At 40.1% G+C, this 27754-nt stretch overlaps 1 protein-coding gene across 1 annotated transcript; it reads left to right on the forward strand.

Annotated features, from left to right (window-relative positions):
• The first annotated feature begins 831 nt into the window (after positions 1 to 831).
• On the forward strand, positions 832 to 5397 carry LOC126184671 (toll-like receptor Tollo). Its single transcript, XM_049927156.1, has one exon. It carries the CDS (start codon positions 879 to 881, stop codon positions 4677 to 4679), a length of 3801 nt encoding a protein of 1266 aa, XP_049783113.1. The 5' UTR covers positions 832 to 878; the 3' UTR covers positions 4680 to 5397.
• The last annotated feature ends 22357 nt before the right edge of the window (positions 5398 to 27754 follow it).

Raw genomic sequence — 27754 nt, forward strand, 5'->3', positions numbered from 1 at the left:
ATTTCCACTTTACTTTTTTTTTACTTTGCCCTGTACACGTAGACTTGACATAGTACAATGGATAATCTCGCCTTCCTTTTGTAGTTGTGACGATGGCCAGCGGTGGCCATTACCAATTACCGAAATAAACCATTTTCTGTTATTACATCAGATATAATATTAAGCACAGAGTTCAAAAACGTCAATCGATACCTTCACAAATAAGTGTCATTTTTTTCATAAATTAAAAGCTTTGTAATACCATTCGCTTTGCATACGTTTTTTCAATTTCCACATTTCATATAAGTGTGATGCTTCAGAAAACAAGCTTCTCGTTAGTCACGATGAACACGGCAGAGAATACTACTAGTATGCCGTCAGCAGTAACTTACGTTATTGAGGGTTGTCCTATACGTGTGCCGAAGGAGGTAATGAACTCTGTGTCGAAACGACTGAAGGCGAGGCCGAATGCAGAGGAAGGAAGGCAGCGGCGAGTGTGCGTCGGTGCGAAAGAGGCTCTTTGGCTGAGAGGGCACCGTCAGTTGGGGGACGGCTCGTAACTGGACGGCCGTCGGTACAGTCGAATCCAAAGCGAGGGCCGGAGGCTTCTGTCATCAGCCGGCGGCGCTCGCCTCGTTTCCCTCTGGAAATGCACTAAGTAGGCCGGGTATTAGCTGACACTGCGCGAGCTCATTATTATAAAAGAATAAATAATCGGCCGGCCGTGGCGGCTGGGCCGGCCGCGGCTCCGCAGCGGTTCCTGGCGGCGGCCGTCGGAAGCTCGCGGAGTGGGGGCAAGAAGCCACAAGGACACGGCGCGCCGGCCGGCGGTGTGCGGCCAGTGCCGGCGAGCGCGCTGCCACGCACAGGCATGGGCCCGCCCAGCTAGCGCCAGCGCCATGCAGCCCAGCCCGCTCGTCTTCACCGTGCTGCTCGGCACCATCTTCGGGGTGCTGTCGGCGTCGCTGAGCAAGGCGCTGCGCTACCAGGCGCCCGACGAGTGCAAGTGGGTGGTGCTGGACGACGGCGAGGATGTGGCGCTCGACTGCCGACTGCGCACCATCAACAGCGAGCTCGAGAACACCAACTTCAGCGTGATCCAGCCGCAGCACACGGTGCGCCTGCGCCTCGAGTGCTCCGACGTGCTCTTCTTCCAGAGCTCGCTCAGCACGGGCAGCTTCCGGCCGCTGCAGGAGCTGCGCGAGCTCGTCATCGAGTTCTGCAAGATCGGCAACCTGTCGGCGGGCGCCTTCCGCGGCCTGCGCCAGCTGCGCAACCTGACGCTGCGCACGCACAACACCGACTGGGCCGCGATGACGCTCGACGTCGACCGCGACGCCTTCAGCTCGGAACTGGGCCTGCTCGAGCGCCTCGACCTGGCCGAGAACAACATGTGGAGCCTGCCCGTCGGCGTCTTCTGTTCGCTGCACAGCCTCGAGGTGCTCAACCTGACGCGCAACAGGCTGCGCGACGTCGCGAGGTTCCAGTTCGGTCTGGGCGCCGCCTCCGGGCCCGGACCGGCCGAGCGCTGCGGCGGAAACCTGCGGGAGCTCGACTTGTCCAACAACAGCGTGGACGCCCTGGCCGCGTCCGCGCTCTCCGGCCTGTCGCGCCTGCAGACGCTCAACCTGCAGGGAAACGCCATCTCCTTCCTGGCCGACCGCGCTCTCGAGGGCCTGTCTTCGCTGTCGGTGCTGCACCTCGCCGACAACCGGCTCGTCAGCCTGCCGCCGGAGCTGTTCGCCGACACGCGAGACATCAAGGAGGTGTACCTGCGCAACAACTCCGTCAACGTGCTCGCTCCCGGGCTCTTCAACGACCTGTCGCAGCTGCTGGTCCTCGACCTGTCGCACAACGAGCTCACCGCCGAATGGGTCAATTCTGCCACGTTCTCCGGTCTGGTACGCCTCGTCATTCTCAACCTCTCCCACAACCGCATCGCCAAGCTGGAGACCGCCGTGTTCCGTGATCTCTACTCACTGCAAATCCTCAGACTGGAAGAAAATGTCATCGAAAACATCCCTGAAAATACGTTCGCGTCGCTGTACAACCTCCATACGTTATTTCTATCTGGAAACAGACTCGTCAGTATCGAAAGCTACACTTTCAACGGCCTGTACGTCCTCAGCTTGTTATCCCTCGACAATAATTTGATCAGCAACATCCACCCGGCAGCTCTGAAGAACAGCTCCAGCCTACAGGACTTACATCTCAACGGGAATAGTCTTGTTGCAGTGCCCTCAGTGTTGTTAGACGTTCCTATGCTCAGGACTCTCGACCTCGGCGAAAATCACATATCGGAGATAGCAAATTCGAGTTTCAGTGATATGCAGCACCTGTACGGCCTGCGTTTGACGGACAATAACATCGGGAACATAACTAAGGGCACTTTCGACAGAATGTCGGCGCTCAAAATACTGAATCTGTCGAGGAACAAAATTTATGGTATCGAATCCGGTGCTTTTGACAACAACAAGAATCTGCAAGCTGTTAGACTCGATGGAAACTATTTGACAAACATAGACGGTCTTTTCAACAAGTTGGAACGCCTCATCTGGTTAAATATTTCGGACAATAAGCTGGAATGGTTCGATTACGCTCTGATTCCCACCGGACTCCAGTGGCTCGACATTCACGCTAATCAGATAACCGAACTCGGCAACTATCTCGAAATTGAAAGTCAGCTTCATCTTAGCACTTTTGATGCGAGTTCAAATAAATTGACAGAAGTAACCGGCAGTTCTATTCCTGACAGTGTGGAACTTCTTTATCTGAATGACAATTTGATAACCAAAGTTCAGTCCTACACGTTCTTCAAAAAGCCTAACTTGACACGCGTCGACCTCTTCGGCAACAAAATTACCAACCTCAATCCGAACTCACTTCGTATTTCGACGGTGCCGAATTCTCGTCCGCTACCAGAGTTCTACATTAGTGGGAATCCGTATCTGTGTGACTGCACAATGGACTGGCTGCAAAGAATAAATGTGGATAACCGTGGCACACGGAACCAGCCTCGTGTGATGGATCTACACAGTATTCACTGTAAGCTTCTCTACAGCCGTGGCCGGACGTACATGCCGCTAACGGAAGCCTCTCCAAAGCAGTTTCTCTGCAAATATGAGTTCCACTGTTTCGCCCTTTGCCACTGCTGTGATTTCGACGCCTGCGACTGCAAAATGACGTGTCCGACTAATTGCACCTGTTATCACGATCAGTCCTGGACAGCGAATGCCGTTAACTGTGCTAGCTCCGGCTACGATGGACAGCTTCCTGAACAAATACCGATGGATGCCACGCAGCTCTACTTGGACGGCAACGATTTCAGGAGCCTTGGAAGTCACGCCTTCATTGGACGTAAGAGGCTGAAGATTCTGTTCCTGAATGCTTCCGGCGTCGAAATTATCCATAATCGAACATTCAACGGTTTGAAAGAGTTGGAGTTACTTCACCTAGAAGATAACAGACTGCGCGAGCTCAGAGGGTACGAATTTGATGGCCTGGAGAGCCTGAAAGAGTTGTATCTCCACCGGAACTTTATAACTTCGATCCATAACAGCACGTTCTCACCATTGCGGCAGTTGAAAGTTCTGAAATTAGACAACAACCGGATAAGCCACTACGCGGTATGGACGCTGCCCGCTTCCCTGACAGAACTCACGCTATCTAACAACAGCTGGCAGTGTGACTGTGATTACGCGGAGAGCTTCAAGGACTATCTTCTCAAGACTGAGACGCTAGTGTCGGACGCGAGCAGGGTGCAGTGCTTCCGGCGGTCTGTTGCTGCCAATGACACGCAAGATTTCTCCGACGACGCCGACTACATCGGATTTTCGCCGGACTCCGACGGCTACTACATCCTCAGCAACAGCTCGCTGCCTTGTTTCGGTGCGGTGGACGCTAACGAGACGACAGCCGCCAATATTACGGCAACGAAAACTGTTATTCAGAAGCAGGCCATCCAGGACTATATTCCGCAACTGGTGGCCGCTCTGTGCGTTCTGTTAGTGCTGGTACTGACTGTGTTACTCATCTTCATTTTCCGCCAAGAGATGCGCGTGTGGTTCCACTCTCGGTTCGGCATCCGACTCTTCTATAGGCATTCCGATATCGACCACGAGGACCGCGACAAACTGTTCGACGCCTTCGTCAGTTACAGCTCGAAGGACGAGGCATTCGTCGCTGAGGAACTCGCGCCTATCCTGGAGCACGGAGACCCGCCGTATAAGTTGTGCTTGCACTACAGAGACTTCCCTGTGGGCGCGTACATCGGGGAGACGATAGTGCAGGCAGTCGAATCGTCGCGGCGCACCATCATGGTGCTGTCGGACAACTTCATCCGGTCGGAGTGGTGCCGTTTCGAGTTCAAGTCGGCGCACCACCAAGTGCTGCGCGACAGGCGCCGCAGGCTGATAGTGGTGCTGCTGGGGGAGGTCCCTCAGAAGGACCTCGACCCCGACATTCGTCTCTACCTCAAGACGAACACGTACTTGCAGTGGGGTGACAAGCTCTTCTGGGAGAAGCTGCGCTTCGCGCTGCCTGACGTTCCTAACAACCAGCGGCGGAGGACGACGTCGGTGCCTCTGCAGCCGCAGCCGTCGACGCGCGGCACCAACAACCACGTGCACGCCATGCACCGGCACAACAACCAGGCGCCGCCCAACAACGCCAACGCCCGCTCCGTCGCCATACACATTTGACGGCCTCGACTGCAATCGTGTACATAGTTCGGTACGACCCGCAGAAGACTGCACTTTCTAGTTAACCAGCCGCCAGCCGCTCGCGCTGCGGTCTGTATTTCGGTTGTGATAGCGTGTTCGGAGTACAGACGAGACGATCGCATCCGAGTGAACGCGAGTACAGTATTGGTACGCGGTACAAGTAGCTACCCACCCATCAACAGTGTAAGATAAAAATCGACTTCTGAGAACGGAAATAGTGGCGGATAAACGTGGTTCGAATGTGTTGACCAAATCAGTAATTTATTATATTTTTTAAAGTGATTTGTTATGTATACACATATATAAATCTGTTATATAATGATATGTAATTCTCGTGATTATGGTGCTATACGACTTCAAGCTTTCAACGGTCGCCTGTCATCTCTATGTAAGTTACAACAGTCTACTGTTTAACTCAACATTCCAGTAATGTTACTCCAAGTTTCATTTAGATTACAGTGATAATTTTGTACTGATTTGATTCTCGTTTAAGCAAATGATGCTGATGAATTAGCTTTTCTACTGTGTTTCCAGATATTATTAGCATTGCGAAAGGACATTGTCCACGGAAAGACTCTGTTAGCTTAAACGCAGTTTAAATTATAGTATTTTATTACATGCAGATTTTTGTACGTATACATACTTCAGCTTGCTGATATGGGATTAATGCGTTGAATAAATCCCCTGATAATACAAATGCCTCATTGTTTATTTTTTCAAGTGGACAATTATTAAATCCTATTCAAATCGTTATTAATGATCTCTTACGAGTTCTACTAAAATCTCTTAGGCTTGTTAGCGTCTACCATTTCTTTTTAGTTACAGCTTTTATCGAACAACGTAGCTTGTCTTCTCCACTTTAGTCGTATTGGCTATCAACGGCTCGATAAATTGTTTTCCACTGAAGAAACGGATAACAGGTTTAGGTGACGGTTTAATTACAAAATATTAACATTAACGATTTATCAGAACATCTGTATCCAGTGTTTGAACAAGTACAGAAGAATTTAAATAATGGCTTAAAACGTATAACGTTTTCTTACGCTGTATCAAATCACTGAGAACGTTCTACCATACGTTATGCGCATTTAATACAGTGAAATTACATTTTAATTAAATGTGCGTCTATATGTATGTATTTAAAATAAAAACTTGAGCACATACATGCGCAACGGACGAAGTAAACATTAATGTTCTTAACTTGTACCATGTATAATCTTTGATAGTACATGGGAATAATAAATTTCTCGTATGAAACAGTCTTTCTAATAATATTCCACATTTAAAAACATTATTTAGTTTGATAGAAACGAAATAGTATATGAAGTGTTTCTCCACAAATGAAATCATCTTGCTTAGCTGGCAAAAGTGTTTTCCATAATAAAAGTTCTTAACAACTTTCACATTATATCTAATAGTAACATTGCTGACATTTCTGAAGAGAATATGCAGTCAAATGTTCGGTTTTTGTTTTTTTGAGTCGAACTCCTTTAGACTCGGATGTTGCTGTTCCTACCCGGCGTTGGAGTTTCCAGCAGAATGGAATGGAGACTCTTCCTCGTCCACATTAGGGGTAGGAATTCAAGTGGGAACGACTTACATAAAGTATATACAGTCTGTTTTAGACAATTGCGCTTAAAAATGTGCATTCTGATAGGTGTAGGATGTTGTAAAACTATTGTCGTTTTCGTACAAAAAGCAAGCAACACAGCAGTACTGAAAAAAAGCTTAGAGGATTCCTCCTTTATTAACCTGAGCTCGTCTCATTTTTCTGAAGGACCTCCGTCTACTCATTTTAATTTAGTTGCTAATAGTAGTGGTTAAAACTTACCTTCGAATAAAAACTTGCCAGTGAAAAGCATTTTATGTTTCAGTTTTTTTTTAATGTGAGAAATATTTTTTGCTGGATACGTCATAGAAACAAGTCAATCGTTTCTGGTAATGTTCGCTCTGATAGTTTTGTTTTATTCTTTTACACGAAAAATCGAGTAGGTAGATTCCAGAGAAACTCTTTTGTCTTTATGTTTTGCAATGCGACTGAGCAATACTCCCAATTCACGCACACAGAAATAGTACTTATTTTGGCAACGAACGCAACACTATCGGATTCTTTTCAAACAACTTTAATTACTGTTCGTTCACAAGAGCCCTAAAATTTATTTTTAATTATATTTCACTTACAGATTTATTAGAACGCATATGTTTCAATCTACTTAACGTTTTCACTTATTACAGGAGTTTATGACTAATTTATTGTTACAGTGAAGAGAAGAATTTCCTCGCATGTTGAAGTCCTATTACTGATCGACGAAACCATATACTAAGTTTAACAGTGAATTAATCCCGAACTAAAAACATTAGTTCACAGATGTGTTGCAATTTATTCATAACTTACCCTTATATAGCACGTCTGGTACATTTCCTTACAATGTAGAGCAGAATGCATAATAAACTCGGGGAAACGTCATATTTATTCTTGACCAGGTATTCTCAAGTGTTCTCAAGTTTACAAGGTTAGTTATTTTAACAAATATGTTAAAAGTTAGTTGCTTTGTTTTTACGTATCTGAAAACAGTGACGAATAACCACTTAATGTCTGACTGTAACGTTCATTTAACGTAAGGATTATAACTAAGCAGGTGATTTATTTTCTTATGACTGAAGAAATGATGGTAACAGACGGTATGCAGAGTACAGATTAGTACTAACGAAAAAGCAAAAACAGCAATCAGCCACAGTGGATAGTTGCTACTTCTACTTCAATGCAAGAAGTAACTTGTATTTTCACACTTACTAGCAGAACAAAAATTTTTATGCAGCACCAGCACCTACATGACAGTATATAGTCAGCAACTGAATACTGAGCATACTTCTATAAAACGTTTGTTGTTAATTTTACTTTGTTAGGGATGATTTTTTGCACTTGATTTAAAAGAAGTTCCGGGAAATTATAAAACTGGTTCACAACCAAAGAACTGGGATACGGTTTTTCTTTTATCTCTGAAATAATCGTTCTCACAGGTGGAAATATTTTTCATTTTTGTCTGTATCATACATACATGTTCTATTTCAGGAGATACAGTGATTATGCACTTCAAAAGATTATTTTTCCACAAGAGCCTGCTTCCTTTTCTGTAAGTTGCTATGAAAACTAATATCATGAAAGAAAAAATGTTTCGTAATGCCGTACTTATACAAACAATATCGAAGATTACATCACGCTTAACACGTAATATTAGGAGAGGATATATTTAATTTTCTCAATAATAATGGAACATGTACCTAATAACCTACCATACACCTTTCTTTATAAGCAAAACACTTCTCAGTGGTACTGTCACTGATGACAATCATATACCAGAACTGAAAAATCTGTCTTTTCTTCTTGTTCTGTGAAAAATACGTAAATGACATTTATAACAAAAACGTGATATCGCCTAAGAATGAAAGTATGACAAGCCATTCCAGCGTCAGGTCTTTTTCATACACCCCAATATTTGGGGTCAGTAACCTCAAAGGGTAATTCAGTCGCAATACATTTAGAGCTGGACGGATTCCAATAGTGCCACGATTAGCATCTGACTAATAGCCGTGGAAAGAGCGACGTTCAACTCTCACAGCTTTGTATCACTGTGACTTGAATGTTCGAAGGCATTGCATAAATTAGCACAGTTCTTGCCATTTATTTTTCCTGAACATCGCTTCTAACACATTCACGTGGCCTACTGAATGTTACCCAGACGTCTCTGGCGCTACGAAAGTTATGCTTTTCTCGTCATTTTTTGAGTCAGACGAAGTAGCGTAATTTTGTAGATTAGTGGCGATGAAGTCGTAAATTCGCAATCAGAGTCAGTGATTTTGTGAAGTCATGTCGTAAATTAAATAAATACATTGCACAATATCCTAGCACCATGATCGCGGCCAAGTGTGTGGTAATGGTCAGGATGACCAATCATCGGTATCATGTTTTTGTATACCGTACTCGAAAATTTAACGTTTCCATATTGAATAAAGTATGATAATGAGTCGACGTCATTGCCGCATCTGATTTTAACAACAGAATTTCAACATTATTTTTAAGCCTAATGTATAGAGTGGATCACCATTTTCATATGCAAACTGATCAATGTGATCTGACACTGTCATGACGCATTTCAACACAAAATACGATGCAGATTATATATCTTCGCTTTTTACCGTCTATCTACCTATTTATCAACTGCTATTCTTACAATAATTGAAAGATACTTGTGAAGGCATATTTTTCTTCTTTAGTCCGTTTGTGTTTAGTTTGTTACCAAGGTTTCTATAATGAAACGTCCGTTAATTTTATGAAAGACCAGTTTGTACGATAATGGTGATTTGTGAATTACATTTATTTCCCCACCAGTTCATTTTATGCGTATTTACCAGTTAATATCTCTTTGTGTGCTGTTACGTGACCGTCTGATTGTTTTCATGCATCTCAATGATTTGAGGTTAGTAACCTCAAAGGATAATGTAGTCGCAGTACTTCAAGAGCTGGACGCGTTCCAATAATGCCGCGATTAACACCTGACTAATATCTGTTGAGAGAATGAGGTGTTGTTATGATCTGAAGGTTCAAAGACAGTGCATAAGTTAACGCTAATTTTTCCATTCATTTTTTAACCGTAGGTTGTAACATATTTCTCGGACCACTAGGATTTGTTCAGATGCCTCTAGCGTCGCGCACCTGCACTCTCGTTAGAAGTAAAAATTGCCACCTCATCCGAAATTCTGACTGCCTGTTATTTCTTCAGGAAAGCAGGCAGCAATAAAGAAATATTGTGTGGTTACCACAGACATTTGACGTCCGGTAGTACCGCAAAATGTTCAGAGTGTTGCCTTGCTTACCAGTCGCTTGCTCTTCATTATATAATGCACGAGCAGCACTCCTTTGCACAGGTAACCGAGCATCGAATGAATAAAAATACGACAGAACAACGATTCTACACATCATCCGTAACAACAAAACTGATGTCACAGCTCTAAGCTCTCGGCTTCCTCAAAGAGGAGCTGTGATAAGGCCCCATGCGTAAACAGATGTGATTAGTAGATTTCGTTTCTGGATATTTAAATATCAATAAAGATATTTTTGAACCTATTTCGAATCACTGATATGAAACTGCGTACTATACAATGCTTCAGTTTAAGAGTGTAGTAAAGCGTAACTTTTTGATGAGTATGAAAATATTGCATCTGTTTTGTATGTTTCTTGGTCTATATCTAACAGCTCAGTCTGTGCTTTGAACAGAAATTAAATTACTAATGTAATTTATTCGTGTGTCCCTTTTAACATAAAGTTACATAATAATACCCTTAAGGACTTGTTTTCCTACCAAAATTAGGGTCCAAGTGGGTTCCTCCAGATTTGATTTTATTTTTAACAGTTTTAACCGACTGACATAACGTAGCGTTATCTCATTTACCATTGACACAAGTTGAGAAATTGGCGTCCTTAAATATTGATTCGTTGTAATGTTTCTCACAGTACAATGCTTTGATATTATCATTCGAAGTTGAAATGGCAGTGGCAAGGTGACAGGACTAGAGACAAATACTAACAGTGGAGTTACATAATACAGTTCGATACAGACTGGATGTAACCTGTGAGCGTCACAGCAAGAAGAAAATGGTAATCATTCAGCTGTTGATCAGTTTCTCATTTAAGATGTATTCGTTCCAAATTTTATGGCCAATTCGTGGCAAGAATAAGTTTAATGGCGATCCAATTGATGCCTTTGTGATGTTTCGTTTTATTTAGACTATGACACTATGGCTTGCGCTAGTTCACGACTCTGAACTGAGATTTTAGAACGGGTCTGTTGTGACAAAAAGTGGCAGTACATCGAAAATATATTTTTCTTTCATCTATTTGAACATTATGTTTGCAAAGTGCTGTTTACGTGACGACTACGAAGCAAAACAAGTAATAGATCAACTCTGACTGAGAAGAACAGGATGCTAAAAAGTAGGAATTTTCTTACTTCGTGCAGAAATATTGGTTCAAAGGCAGTCTTTATATCTTTATGATATATTTTAGTCCTCATATCATTCATTTATAACATTTAAGACTGACGTTCCGAATGGAAGTGTGTGTCACGGTCATTCGCTGTAATAAATACGTTTCATCTTCTGCCCTGTTGCATTTCCTCAGCGTTAACTTGGAACAATCTTACGGAAGCTTATTATTTACGTTTTTAGAAAGAGAGTATTGTTGTATCCTGCCATATCATTATTCAGTACATACGCAAGGCACATTTGCTGTTCTCGGCGTTTAACATTTACGAGAACGGTATTCTAGTAGCAACGGCGCGTAGTTTACTAAGTTTTAAACTGAAGAAACTTCATCTCCTCTTTCTATTTTATGTTAAATAACTAAAGTAGTATATACGAACTAAACGTCTCAAACAACACGAAGAGCGTCATCTATAGAATGATAGACACCGCTGAGAGGGTTTTGTAGCGTCACGTAACGGCGTTATATAGATATCTTTTAACGGTTTCTCTCTACCTACAACTTCATTTCACAGTGTCTGCCAAATATACACCCCTTCGTATGATTGTGGCATCACCTAAATCGTCTTATGTACAGATTTACAGAATTACAAAGGGACAAATTACAAAGGGACAAATTACCAGATTCTTAGGCAAGGAGCTTGAGACAACAAATTAGAAAACGTAATGTTGACAATCTGTAACTGACAGTTTCTCATAAACCTGCGCGTGGTATTTGTAACTTCAGATTGTGGAACAGAAGCGTCTACTGCAGCTTTCTCCCGGCCGTTGCAATTAAATAAAATGCAAACTACCACTTTTCTTATTAATTGTTTAACGAGATATAATTAATTTATGGTGATATAAGAGAGAATTTTTATTAATAGGCAAGTATCATGTATCTTATACAAAAACGTATTACACATCGTTTAAGGAGCGAAATCAGATTTCTTACCACACATTCTGCACTGATCCATCCACAATATACCTAGTTCAAGTGGAATCGGATACGGTAATGTACTCCTTGGATGCACTGTCTCTCTTCAGTGATACCGATGCACCAATAATCTATTACAATTTTCTGAACTCTTCCGCTACAGAATGGAGATAAAACTTCCCCTAAATCAGTTAAAATGGTTACGCCACACATAACAGTAATCGAGCTGCTCACACAGAAGTACAACGCAGATAACAGAACAAATACACTTTTCGGGAGTTATTTATCTGATGTAGCGCAGATTCATATTTCGGAAATAAAGTGCAATTTCAGTTGAGTACCAAATGATTTAATAAACACATGCAGTACACACATCGTTATCATACTAGTCTTCCAACAAGTTCAGTTTAATCTTTAAGCTAATGGATCACGTTTTTTTAAAAAAAAGAAAAGAGTTTAATAAGTATCCTATTTGAGCATCATCAACGTCACCTGATAGCTAAGATTTTACTAATACATTTCGTAAATGAATATTCTTCTTAACAGTAGCACGTATAATGAATTTCTTATATCGTTACTGGTGAAAGGCTCGTATAATAATATACACGAGTTTTATTGAGTGCGTAAATGGCCTTATATAAAAACTTTTTTCAGAAAAAAGCGTGTACAGATTCATGACTCTATGACAAATACGTACACAGTTATGTTTAGAAAGTTTCACTTATTTTTGAGTTTCCCCTGTACATGTGCACACAGTGCCTGACCACACCAAGAAACCTAAGAGACAAAAAGGAAGATTGTTTGACTACCTCCTTACTTTAAGAAATATGGAAAATGACAGTGTTAGACCATTTACTCTTTCTTAATTATGAATCAGCTAAGTCAGTTAGGGAGGAACGTAGAGTTTAATCCGGAATCCGAAGGACGATACAGGCCGACATATCGCACATACAGCTGTCATTGCCAGAGGTAGCAATCATGTTTAATATCAGAAAATAGTTCTACGACTAACTCAGTTTAAATCTAGCCCTGTGAGATTTATAGTCTTAATTTCACAACCGAACATTCAAAACTTATTGTTTGAAAACAGATATGCCGATTTTGTTTCCGCGGACTGTTAGATATTTGTGTTCAGTCATCAATTCGCTGACGACATTACGCGCAGGACTAAACATAATAGTAGAGGACGCAGGAATTAAATCGAACCCGACCATCATCCTTCACGTTTCGAAGCTTTTCCTAGTTCATAGCTCACACGATTAGTCCATCGTGCCAACGGTTAATACCTTCTAAGCTCATGTTAAATGAGTCTCTGTCAACGTTAGCATCCACAAGAAGTAAACCGACTGACCAAATTCCTCGTAACATTGCGGTTAGGGGGCTGGGTCACTTTCAGTTTTCAGCGAAAGTGAGTTTTGCTCTGATACTCATATTCTGTACATCAAATGTGTATCGAAGGTAAAGAGCGTAGTAGAAATACACGGCTACTGCAAACGGCTTAAAATAACACCTGAGATTATCATCTCTGAGAGATATCGATTCAATTAACGGCTAAGTTGCATACCTGCAACTTTACGCCGAACCTTATACATAACTTCTCCGCTAGCACGCACGTAACTTCCATTAATTACCAATAAATCTCGAAAACAATTTTCTTCGTTTTCAGATCTGTTAGTCTGTTGGTCTGTTTTTGCATAACAAGTAAAACAAAACTAATTACATCCCAAGAAATCGAACGTAAAGTAACTGAGGGTGAAATGTATCGTTCAAGTAACACCATTATAAATTCCATTTCGATGGTTCTCTTCGATCGCTTATTGACACTAGATGACAAAGTTTGAATGGTGTCACCAACCTGTTTTGGGTAAATTCCTTCTCGAGGTTTTGATATGACAGAACAGTGTCACTATTCGTTCGTTTGAAGTGAAATCAGCCCAAGGGTTTAATTTTTTTTTCTGAATTATACTTCTTGTGCTAGTGCTTTCTTCCCTTCGCCTGAAAATTTCCGATCACTTACTTCGACTGTCACCAATATTCATAAGAAGTGTTCAGGAAAGTGTATCTCAAATTATACTTCTTTTCGGCAGTGCAAGTGGTTGTAGTTGCGACATGGTGCAATACGTTCCAGACAATTCCTTTTCGCGCTTTAGTGTGTTGTGTTTACAGGACAGTAGCACTATGTTTCTAACTAAATTAGTATAGACCTACCGATGACATTTCTTAGTACAGAAGTTTTACAAACTATCATGTGTGACGGAAATTTTGCAAATTTGTCGTGTGATGGAAGCAAGTTGTGTATTATGTAGTATGCAGGTTCTGTATGGCTGAGAATACCTAAGTCATGTGTAAAGACTAAGCATCACTTTTCCTCGATTTCAATATACAAGTAAATATCTGTAAAAACTTGCAAAATAGAGCTGCTACAAATTCCATAGATACATTCGTTGCACCACGGCAGGAGAGCCATAGTGTGTAAATGTTCAGACTATCAGTTGACTCTGCTGTAAACTGAGGTTACGTCAAAGAGCTGCACTGGTTGATTCCAGTCTGAACTATTTTTATCTATAGGCCTTGTGGCAAAAATCCACATCTCTGATATCTACAGTAATATTTACAGATCATAATACTGTTGTTTATTATGAATGTATTCAGAACATATTACGAAACCAGAGAGTTTCCAACTTTAAACACGAAGAACGTCATAGCAGTTTACGACAATTAGGATCTTCACAAACCCACGACATTACTAAAAACGAAGGAAAATCATGAAGACAGCTAAGCTTTAAGTCGAATAAGGAAAGTTATATGTGTATCCACGTACCAAGAAAAGCATGGCAAAGACTTAGGCTAACTATCGTGACTAGGGAGCGAGAGGAGCATGGGTTTTCAGCTTATACTTTATTCTAATTTGGGTATTGTTTTCCCTTAACAAAATTCCCTGGTTACTTGTAGAGATCTAAGAAGTTAGTGGAAAAATGAGTACATACGCAGAATGAAAAATTCACGTTATGACGTCGTACTCCATTTTTATGCTCCATATTAGAAGTTGGATGGCTCAGCATCTGATCTCATCGTATTATTTAAAACTGTCTGCTTCAAAACCTACTCAGTTATTAAGGAATAATACGGAAATAGCTATGACTATCTGTTTATTAAGACAATGAAGCTTGTGTTCAGGAAGTTAACTAGTACTTTGTAAACATTCGAATTTTTCTATAAGTAACTGGACTTCAGAATGCTATTTAATCGTATAAGAACAACACTGCAAACATATCTTACGACTAAGTGCACTTTTGTTACATGATTACTTCATCATCTATTGATTTACAGACACCACCCGAAGTCTGCTATAATTTTGTGGTCTCTGTTGCACAGACATAAGGACGATATTAATTCGTCGAAGTGACAATTAGTTGTGCTTACGTGTTCAACACCAAGTAAATTTAAAACACTTTGAGACTATCTGATATCAGAAATAGTGTCCCACGGGAGTGTTACAGCGTCACTATGATCGATCGCAATTAACATTTTATCTTGTATATTACCTGACTTCATACGCAACCTGTAAACAATTTCTCTGGTTGTCCATTAATGTTCAAATGTCCAGTTTTCTAATAAATGTTCAGAACAATTCATGCTGTAACATTTTAAAATACACATGCAGCACAAAATTTTGCCTCCTCACTATTTTCATTCAAATTATGAGCTGCTCTAGATGAAACAGAGTTCCTTATTCGTTATAAATAAACAAGTTTGGAGTCGAACAACTGTATAGTATAATTAATCTCAGTAGTTCCTCTGCTGATGTCTTCTGACTTCTCAGTACTGTACTTATAGTGTCACAGCAACAGTCATATAAGGGAAACAGTTTCTACTGTAACAAACTATTGCTTTAATGTTTTTTTGAATCTTTTACTCTTGTAGTTGTAGAAAACGAAACTTCTCAGAAATGTGAGGTACATCTTAAAACGGATATCACTGGTTCACTGTCACACGAAACCTCCACTCATGTAATCCTCCATCGTGAATAACACCTATCTGTTGCTTGTTTTCTTATCGATAAAGAAAGAGCTCTTAAACTTCATATTTTGTCTCACTGCGTGTAGTAGACGTTAGGTCTCTTTTGTTATTGCGAGTCCATACAATAGTATAGATGAGAATTAAGGGCTACTCTCACGAATATCAATTTCCATTTGATCAGAATTTACACTGCAGAATATTTTAGTGCTTAAGAAGGTCCTGGAAAGTCGTGACATACTATTTACTATGAGAAGTGGTATGGGATAACTTGTATTTGCAACCATTTTACCCTAACTGTCTAAAAACCAAATCTGTGCGTTTGTTTAGCCTTTCCTGGTTCAACTTAGATATTCAGATGTCAAATACAACTTGCGAACATTGTATTTCAAGTTTTCCTCACTGTCTCTTTTTGGCATTTTCTTCATAGCATGTAATTAATAAATCCACTAACATAAGTATCTCAGACTAAACTGCATACAGACTTCCAATTCCAAGAACTGTACACCAAATACTATCCTCTAAAATTTTAAGTAGCAGCTGCAAGTAGCAAATTTGTAAAACTAGTTTTTATTTCACCTTATTCCCAAAGATGGCTGAGAAAAAGCTACACATCGGGTTATAAAAAAAGAGAAACGCGTGTTCAAAATTTTTAAAAATGCTTTCTAGTGATAGTAATGTTGATCCCCACCTACCCCACCCTAGGTGGTGGGGCGTGGGCTAGCTTTGAAATCTTAAATAGGAAAATCCCACTTTTATTGTAGATTCGAATTCTACGAGGAAAATACGTATCTTTCGTTTGGTTCAGTCGTTAGGCGAAAGGTGGTGCTGTAATTGACAAATACCACAATTGAGTTCCAAAACAGTAAACAGTATTCTCTCAACAAAAATGAATTGGATCCAGAACATAAAACGCCTCAGTATTTTGCAGTTTTCTTCATGGAGCTGTTCTAAAATATTAATTCACTCATTATTTGACTTGATCTCATTGCGTGCGTGTCGTCTCTCATTTCTGAAGTACGTTCCTTCATTACCGAATTGTGTATTAGTTCGAATTCAGAAGTGGTTTATGTTTACGGGGGAAGGGACAGGAATGTCGATAATGCTGTTACCTTTTACTATAGACAGGGTGCTAGGTCGCCCATCTTTTCGTTGGGTTATTCGCCAGTTTCCCATCGAGGGAACTGTAAAACCACAAAAAAGGAATCCTCTAAGAACATTTGCTGGAGAGAGTAATGAAACTGCGATATTAGCTGTAGTGAATCATAATTACAACATCAGCACTCGGCAATTATATCATGAATCGGGTCTTAGATTAAAGTTCGCCGGATTTTCAAATGTAGAAAATGTCATCCATTTCATATTACTCTCCATCAGGAACTTTATGGCAATGGTTTCCAGAACCGAGTGACATTTGTCCAGTGGTGACTTCCGTGAATGTAGAGGTACCCCAATTTCTTTGCCCGAGTATTGCTCTCAGGCGGGTCGGCCTCCATAAACCACGGTACGATTAATCGACACAATATGCATTATTAGATTGTGGAAAACCTACACTGGTTACGCCAAGTTGAACATCAATGTCCGTGGAATGTGGATATTTGGTGTGGAATAATTGGTGACAAACTCATTGGACCATTCTTTATCTATGGCAACTTAAATGTTGATAAATATTGAACATCCTTGCTTGCAGTCATTAGAGTGTGATTTCAACATGATGGTTACCCAGTTTATTATTCTGTAGCAACACAGGAAGCATTAGATCGCACGTAAAATCGTCAGTGGGTCGGAAGAGGCGGCACTTTGACTTGTCCTGCAAGATCGCCAGATCCTACTTCCATCACTTCTATTTGTGGAGTTACTAGAAAACGGAAGTTTGTAGTGAAGTGCCAAAAACTGAGACAAATTGATTCAGCGTATCACCTATGCATGTCAACAGATTACATCGGGAAGAGTTCTTAGTTGTGTCGAATCATTCCACGTGCGGATAAGTAAGTGCATCGAAGTTGACGGCGACATTTTTGAGCACGTACTGTGAAATAATTGTCACAAACAAGCACCCTGTTGGTGAGAAGTGAGAGGACGTACCTCAGACAAACTCTTTTCACAGTTACTGAGTAAGTCTGGTTGTCTTTTTTATTCAGTGGAGTTCTCTCGAAATAATATCGTTTAGGAGCTCAGTTGTGCTATTTGTTGACTACAGCGCCATCTGTGACCGAACAACAAAAGTAATATTTACAAAAGTTACTTATGTTTTTTTCCGTACAGGACGAATTTGCAACAAAAAATTTATGTTCTGGTTTAAGATTCAAAATTACCAGCGTTGCATTCCCTAGGGCTGCAGCGGGGGATCAGTATTGGTATAGCCGGAGGGCATTTCTGCAATTACTGAAAATATATTTTTCCGTTTTGTAATTCGATGTGTAGTTTTTGACATGTTTCGATTTTTCAAAATACAACCGCCACCATGTATACTCAAGAGATCCAAAAGGAATGTTTTGAGGGTCACTATTATTTAATAACTGCACTGGGAACAAAACTGAAGAGACATTTCGTATTTTTTGGCAAATTTTTACTCATTTTAAGTTGTTTTAATATACAATACGGCAAAGGAATGGATCTGAAATTTTAGCATTAGTACTGTACAATGCTCAGTAAGTTCGCATTCAACGCACCGTACAGGACATAAGCACAACGTTAATGATTTTTCTTAAAGATTACTTCTCACCTTGTAGCTGTATTGTCGTTTATCACTACGTATCAGCTGGTATGCATTCGACTCTCATAAATCACTGCAACAGGGTTTTATATATCATTATTCACAGCAGACTGTCGAAAATAATGATCTTTTTGACAAAAATCTCAGTATTTCCGTCCATTATTTCAGTCCACTTGAATTTCATTTTTTTCGTATTTTTTCGATCGTTTTCTGCCGTTTAGTGGCTCGTGGGCTACGTTATAAATCTTAAAGAGGTATGTGTGATGTCACTACACATTATTATAATTTGTCACCGATCAATGTTTACTTACCTTTATTGCACTAAACAGGATACGCTGTAAGGATTGATTCTCATTTGTAAACATAGTGGCTTTAACCAAACTCAGGCAGTGTGTCGTCCTTTGAGTGAGGCTGTGCACTTTAACGATCCAGACCTTTAAAGTCTGGGATCATTCATTATTCATTTGATTGATAAATGCAGAGCGTTACTCCCTAGATTGGAAATCTTGGCAGTTTGATGTAAGACAGGAACACTTTTAGCACTATACTGTGATAATTAATTCTTAAACCTAGTCATACATAGTAAAAGTAGTCACTGCAATTCGGAAATTTTGGTAATAATAAACTCAACCACGGAACCATGTATGTTATTAAGACAACTTGTCATTTTATAAAGTAAAACAACCACTCATCAGAGGTTAGATTTAACACATCAGGGCTTTACCGATGGAGTTCCTATGTCCTAGTGTCCTTACCACGTGTCGATCACCTAACCACTTCATTCCACCTGCACGTGGAATCCGAAGTATTTTTTTCAGTAAAAACATAATGGTAATAGTGTGTGATTCCTTCCAAAAATTTAACTTCCTTACAGAAGCATTCATTCCATAATGTTTCCAGTGCAGACATGAGCGCATGTATAAAACACACTTGAATCAGAATCTCTTGTTTAAACAGATAACCCCAGAACTGTACGTGGCAGTCATTATTCAAGAATTACGCATCTGTAACGTCAAGTGAGAAACTTACATTTATCAGTTACGCTTGGCATACTCGTGTCAGAAAATGTCTAGAACAAGACGCTTGTAACTAACAAAGCATACCGTTCAGCTCGCTTGTTACTCCATGAGCTTGTTATTTACTGGATTCTGCAAAGTCGTAGATGAAAATTTTGTGAATTTCCGCAATAGAAAATAAAAAAGGAGAAACGTTTTTACTTTTTTGGGGGGAAACTAGACTTTTCGAGGTACCACGTTTATAGGACGCGGGTATACATTCGAATTAAGCGATAAACGATCCTTAGTTTCCTTTTCTTTTATGCTTTTGGTCTAAGTGAACATTTGTTGTACACCATGTTTGTTTGCTTTCGAGGAAGACGGCACAGTTTCAGAAACGACGTTGGACGTTGTGTTATTATACGGAATTCTGTTTTCCATGATACAACTTCTTTTGAAACGAGAGAAAGATCATGGTTGTCCCACAAAGCGACAGTCATTTCCTCTTTTAGATAATTTTAAAACTGAGCTATTGCTCCGTCACTAATTGATAAGTTGAACACATATTATTTAGATCTTCCTAGGTTAAATTCAGCATCTGATTATTTTTCTTGAATCCAAAACTTATATCGTGGCTCCTCTGTCCAGCTAAAAGACCTAACAGAACCACATATCTGTTGATAATTCACACGAAATGAAAACTGAGGATCAGTTAGGAGTAAATAAAGTACATTTTTCCTTTAGTAATACAAAGACACAAAACGTATTGAAAATCCACTTATAGCTGAAACTAAGTGTTTGAGTACGTTCGTCATACAGCTTTTTTGCTCCCTGTACTGAAATAATTGATTTGCAGGCGTGTAGTACTTACTTCTTGGACATCGTGAACAGAGGAAGAACACCAAAACTCTATCGTATACAGGTTTTTTTTTTCAGGCATAGAATTCTGGAGCTGTCTACTTATATTATGTATTGTTGCGTGACTTGTACTCGTGATACTCGTACATTTGTCAGACTTTATAATTTTTGTGAGCTTCTGCCTGCATAAACCGCACTCCTGGTATTTTACATCCATAAGTGAAATTATTCGCAAAAGTGGTGTATGACCGGTTTTCTCCGTGGCAAAATGTTCATTCCTCAGTAAATCAGTGTAAGCCAATTATTCCATAGGTACGCGTGCCCATTACAGCTGCAGATCAGTTTTCAGTCACTGAAAGTATCATAATCGTAGGTTGTGGTACAAACGTGATCCCTAGTTCTGTTCTGCATCTTACCTGTGTGTGTGTGCGTATGTGTATGTGTACTTTAAGAAGCAAAGTATATTTGAGTAGGGAAATATAGAACACAGAGCCCAGAATTATGTTTCTAGTTACAAATTGTAACTCAGCAGCCGAAAACCTGCAGAGACAGCATTTCGTTCAGTTGTTTACAGTTTCTCATTGACTGATTTGCAGCTTTATGCAAGTAGGGTACATTCTTCTCTTCGCCTCATTTAAAACAAAATTTGCACTTGCTGACAGTCATTAAGTTAAAAAAATTACCTTATCAGGATCTCGTTTGAATTGATACTGCATTCGTTTTGTTGTTTTGTTCCCTTAACACAGTAATAAGGCAACCGGTGTCTCTAGTCGTCTTTTGAATTCCTCTGTGAAACATATTATGCTATTTAGGAAAAAAGTTGAGAACGAAATGTCAATCAAAAATTATCCTTGTACGGGAAAAAAAGTCGCCAAAATAATGACTTCATTCTGATCCCTGCACTTTCACTTTTGACAGCGTAACGCAAATATTAATCTTTTCAGATCAATTAAGTTCTTGAACCCACTAGAGATTTCTCAGTTTTCCTCTTTGACTTTTATCCTGCCTTTCTTTCCAGAGACTTAGATTGGTGCTATAATGAGTAAGTGGTCTTGGAACTTCCTTATGGGAAACCATCCGCGTAGCAAGAAAGCTACGCATTCAAGTGTACATCACTGCTTTAGCAATTTGCGATCCCACTTTATTGTCTATATCATAAACAGTAATCAGTTATCTCTCTTGTGGGTAGTAAAATCCTAAAAATGAATCAGTAATTTTCACTGAGCAGAATACTGCCTTCAGTGCACCCAAAAGTACCTCACCGGCGGATTTAAAGCTTCATTCTGTCAATACAAACCTTCTGATGTTCCCTTAGCCCGTTATTGTTGAAATTCTTGATTTCTCTGTACCTTCCCCATTCACAGTTTGATGCTTCATCCATTACAATATAAAAATTTCATTCTGAACCATTTTTATTCCTATTATTCATCACTGAAACCTTTAGAAGCGTACTTATTTATTTTCAGAAATATATTGAACAATGTATGCGTGAAACGAATTCGATAATTCGAGTAAGACATTCACATTTCACAAAATGAGGCATGAAGGCTCTTTTAATGTGTGTTTTGAATGTAGTAACGCAGCTTAACGAATTCAGGAGCCTGTTCCTCAATGGTTACAGTAGTCACCATACGCTCCTTGGACGACGGATTGTTCACCATTGTTAAGCCACAAAATATTTCTGCTCAAATATATTCCTGTCTTTTTGCACCCCATTGTGTGTCGAAAACCGAGAGGTGCCTGCCGAGCCAGTAATTAACTCTCGTCTCTATCGAACAGAAATTACATTTCTTTAGAGACGGAAGTCGTTTATCGAGTTCGAAACAGGTCGAGTTGTTTCTTAAAAGCTGGAGTTAACCGTATTTGGTTACCGAGTGAAGTGTAATGAACCATGCAACCTAAAGAATAGAAGGAAAAAGTTGATTAACGGGAGACAGATAACAAGTGCAACTATGTTTGCCGCTAGAATTCCCTGATTATGGTAAAGAACCTAGCAATCAGTCATCTAGAACTCAAATTACACGATGATCCAAGCTAACGACGAGAAGTTCCGGAACCCTCGGGAAGCAGAATCCATTTACAGCTAATTTACTTTCCCCGGAATTCAATAGTTAAAATTTCGGTACAATTGAGTAGTTAATCCTTGGAAGTAACTGAAAAAATCCCTATTTGAAATATGTGCCACAGATCCGTACGGATACAATAATGTACATAAAGCATCTACATCAAATCAGAATAGTTCCCTAATGGCGCTGCGAAGTGTCATGTGCTGGTGTATAGGGGTCCACGAATGAGACGCCGTCCGATAAAATCTTTAATGAAATAATCGTTACTGAAAACGGCCTCTCTGGAAAACATGTTTGAACATCTGCACAAGTTCATTGACTGATACCTAGCATGAAAGCTCGAAGTCCCGTCGACGCTGAGCTTATTAGAGTCGGGGTAAAAGGTGGAACTGGAAAAGGATTCAGAAGGAAATCGGCCTTGAGATTAAGAAACCGTGTTGCTATTCGCTTGTTGTAGCGAGCTTTCTGTGATGTCTACGGAAAACTTTGTCTGTAGGAGTTTGGCTAAAACTAAATGTGGGTCTTATAATGTACGACGGTGTGCAGAAAAATAATGCCTCCTATTTTTTATGTGAAACTCTTAAAGCTTTTTAAATAAATAAACGTTTTTAGTTTTCAGCAGGCCCTTGTATATTTAGGACGAGTCTTCTCGCAAGCAATGCTGATAGCTGCATGTTGGTAGATAATTTTATTGAATTCTGAGCCTTCTTCGCGCATATTCCGTATACTTACAAAAAATAGCTACTCTGTACATGGTTGTGTATCGTGTTTGATGGAGCGTGTCTTACTTGACACACACTTCTTGTTTCATCCCACCAGGTTGATGCAGACTGCACAAGGAAAGCGATCGCTTTTTGCCTCAGCGCGTGCTCAAGTCTGACTTCTTTCGCCGACGTAACCTTAAAATCCTTTGTGAATAAATGTCCTAGAAATTTTTCACATGTATAACTATCGATTTAGAATAGCACTACTGTGACGCCTGATATTACATATTTTGCCAATGATGACATGCTATCCATAAATACGAATAGTATCCGCGTGCAGGGATCCTTTGATTTAGACAGACTTTTCATCCTACGTCTCGCGTTCGTGTACCGTAAATTTTAATGTCTAACTCAATAAGCAACAGCTGAAAGTGAAATAAAAACGACTTAGAATCTACCTTATCTTATGTCTGGTGTTCTGCAAAGAATGTGGAATGATCGCCTAGGGGGACATTTCCTACGAAATCCCCGTTTCTTCTATCAGAATGGCAGATTCTTCAACATACTAAAGCAAGTGTGTTCTAGAGTTGTACAGTAATATATATTTATAATTCAGTTGTCCTGTTTTATGACCGCTGTATATAGAAAGGACTTGCGCTTTATTACAATGACATCGAACGCATTGTCTCTGGAAATATATACGGTAAACATCAACTGCAAAAAAACTATAAATTGGTGGTAAGATCTTATGGGACCGAACTGCTTAGGCCATCGGTCTCTAAGCCTACACACTACTTAATCTAACTTAAACTAACTTACGCTATCGACAACACACACAGTCATGCCAGAAACATCAACTGCAACTGGGGTCAGATCTGCCCTGTACTAATTATTCAATTTAATGAGATATGTGTCACACCAAGATGCACTCCTTTCACTCGGAAGGTTGAGTCGATTACGAATTCAGCACGTATCTATGTCAAACCATCCTCTTCGTACATATGAGATATTCGAAAAGAGAAACTGGAACGATGTCGTGCACGATGAAAGAATTCAGAAGAACGGAATTCCAGCCCTTTTTTTGAGAGTACACGTCGTGGCATCAGATTTTTCCAACAAGCAACTTCATTAATTGGTTTCACATATGACAAAAGTCCCTGGAGATCAGGGGTAGACATATTATTATAATTTTGTTCTCAGCTTCATCAAAAACCTTTTGCAGAACTCTCCTTGTGACTTTTCATACTATTTATCTTCTATGTGCTCCCACAAGCGGCTTGAAGTGAAATTGCGTGCTTATGGAATATCATCTCAGTTATGTGACTGGATTCGTGATTTCCTGTCAGAGAGGTCACAGTTCGTAGTAATTGACTGAAAGTCATCGAGTAAAACAAAAATGATTTTTGGCGTTACCCAAGGTAGCGTTATAGGCCCTTTGGTGTCCTTGTCTATATAAACGCTTTAGAGACAACCTGAGCACCGTCTTAGGTTGTTTGCAGTTGACGCTGTCGTTTATTGACTAGTAAAGTCATCAGAAGATAAAAACAAATTGCAAAACGATTTAGAAAAGATACACGTATGGTGCGAAAATTGGCAATTGACCTTAAATAACGAAAAGTGTGAAGTCATCCACATGATTGCTAAAAGGAATCCGTTAAACTACGGGTACACGATAAATCAGTCAAATCTAAAGGCCGTAAATTTAACTAAATACCTAGGAATTACAATTAAGAACAACTTAAATTGGAAGGAACATTAGAAAATGTTGTGGAGAAGGCTAACCAAAGACGACGTTTTATTGGAAGCACACTTAGAGAATGTAACACGTCTACTAAGGAGACTGCCTACACTACGCTTGTCCGTCCTGTTTTACAACACTGCTGCCTTGTGTGGGATCCTTACAAGATAGGACTGACGGAGTACATCGAAAAAGTTCAAAGAAGGGCAGCACGTTTTGTATTATCGCGAAATAGGGGAGAGAGTGTCATTGAAATGATACAGGATTTGTGGTGGACATCAGTAAAACAAAGGTGTTTTTCGTTGCGTCGGAATCTTCTCTTGAAATTCCAGTCACTAACTTTCTCCTGCGAATGCGAAAATATTTTGTTGACACCGACCTACGTAGCGAGAAACCATCACTATGATAAAATAAGGGAAATCAGAGCTCGTACAGGAAGATATAGGTGTTCGTTCTTCACATGCGCTATACGAGATTGGAATAATAACAGAATTGTGATGGTGGTTCGATGAACCCTCTGCCACGCAATTAAATGTGATTTGCAGAGTATCCATGCAGATTTAGATGTAGATTGCTCCATATATTTGGCACATGTGGGCAGTACGTGTTTTATGACAAGGTATTTTCCTTCTGTAATTATTTGAAGTAGCCTTGATTCTTGTGTTCAAACGTATAAGCACACGGTCAAGTAAATATCGGCTCAAGAAATTCTTAAATAGTTCTTTTCTGTTTTCACTTCTATTCTAGGAAGCTTTTGTAATCCTCCCATTTTCTTTGGTTTCTCTTATAGCACTAGGTACAGTTTTTACATCTTGTCTTTCTAAATGGATGTGAGGATTATTTGTTAACCGCTGATTCAGTGATATTAGAATGTCTTTATCTTTTGTTTTGTTTAACCATATTAGGTATTCTGTTCTCCGCCTGACTGAATTTAATCATACTGAATGTCTTAATTAGATTAACTCTAATAAAAATTCCGTTGACGCTTTATATAAATATAATTTTTTTAAGAATGCTTCACACATTTTAGAAACAGTTTCTTGACTACGCTATAGTTTTTGTTGAAAAAATACATCATGGACCCTTATAGGAAATTACCTATCCTAATTCCAATGGACGTCACAATCGTTTGAGTATGTATCTGTTTAAGGCTTTACCAATTATGCGGTTTTAAATCAAAGAATATAAAAGGTCATAGCTTGTACCTTCATGACATTTATATCACAATGGTTATTGTTTTTGTGTTACTGTTACTCTTCGCACTGAAGAATCAATCGCATTCCATTGATTCTGAGTTCAGACGTCGGCTAACATACTTCAGTGTTTGATACAGAATTTTCGTTATAACAGCTTCCAAGAAAGTACCAGTCTTGCTAAATATCGTAATATTTATGCAATGAAAAAAGAACAAGGGAACTTTAGAAGATTCTGAGTGTGTAGCGGAATAGGCCCCTGTTAATATTCAGCATTCAGGATTCAAGTACAGAAGATATACAAGGGATGGACGAAAATCTGGAAACACCAAAAACACAAATACATTGCGATGCCTAATACGGCGAAGGGAAACTGTTGGCATTCATAACAGCTTCTCGATGTCTCTTAATTGGTGAACAGAAGTCTTGTGTGGTTTTCAAAGGAATCTAATAGTATTCTTCCAGCCTTGTGATATAGTGGAGGTCAAGAGAGATGCGAAAATTCCTTCCCGTGCTCACATAAAACAGTTCTGGACGAAGCGAGCTGTGTGAACATAGACCTGTCGTCTTAGGACCCAGCATCACCATTGGAGAACAGGCACTGCACCATGGGGTGGCACTGATCAACCATCGTGGTCATACACTCGTTGGCATTAATGCGACCTTGCAGAGTAGCCATGGGGCCCATGGAATGCCACAATGTGACTGCCAAACTCATCACCAAAGCCGCTCCATGTTCCACTCTTTTGTCTTAAACTCGGCCAGAAGTTGATAACACGTGTGAAATAAGATATCCAACGAAATGACGTTCTCCCGTTGCTTCATAGCCCACGTTTTATGGATTCAGCACCACGTTTACCAGGTACGGATATTTGCATCACTTATGAGCGCTTTCGGAATTCCGACTCGCCCTGCAGTTCCGTGCTTAAGGAGATACCTTCGTGTTGTTATGGTGCTGACTGGGTTCGCAAGTGCGACATTCAGTTCTGCAATGACTTTTATGAAGTCTTCGTCCTCTTAATGTTGGTCACATACCTGTTTAATAACAGTCTCTCACGATCAGTCGACACATACTTTCGTCGACGTTGTGACTTAGCGGATGATGTATCCCGCTTTCTCTGTATGCGGCATAAAACTTCAATTTGGTGCCTCTTCAAACGTCAAACATTTCGGCTAACTTTGTTACGGAAGAATCCACCACACGAGCACCAACAATTTTCTGACGTTCGAATGCACTGAGTTCCGACATAAATCATTCACAGTTACACAGAACACTGTTCTGACCGCAACTGACGCTTGCAGAATATTGAATATATTGCACAGGAGCCATTCGTCGACGAATACAACACTGCTCTTTGCAAGCTTGGCTGGCTTCTGCATTTATGTTGGGAATGCATTTCTCGCGATGCTTCCACATTTTTGTCCACACCCTGTATCATTTCCAATAAATCAGCTAGCATTTAGTTCATTATAAAATAGTCACACTCTGTCTTCTTGAAAATGTACGAAATTGTAATATCAAGTTACAGAATTCTAAAACTTAAAAGACATCGTAAATAAAGAGGGATTACTGAGTCCATAAGTAACACCACTTCATGGATTTGAGTCAAAGGAACAAGCAGAAACAGATTAACAGCAACGAGAACTACTTTCTCCAGAAACTTTTTTTTTTCATTTGCGATTGGCTTTTTTCTGAAATACCTTCTTTAATAACTATGGCACGCGCAAACAGAATGCCCAAATTGCAGAATTCAGGCAAGGGAAGGTTTCTAAGATATGAAATGGGTTATAAAGAAAATAGTAAATATGTCA

The sequence above is a fragment of the Schistocerca cancellata genome, chromosome 4 (assembly GCF_023864275.1).
Source record: "Schistocerca cancellata isolate TAMUIC-IGC-003103 chromosome 4, iqSchCanc2.1, whole genome shotgun sequence".
Classification (NCBI taxonomy): Eukaryota; Metazoa; Arthropoda; class Insecta; order Orthoptera; family Acrididae; genus Schistocerca; species Schistocerca cancellata.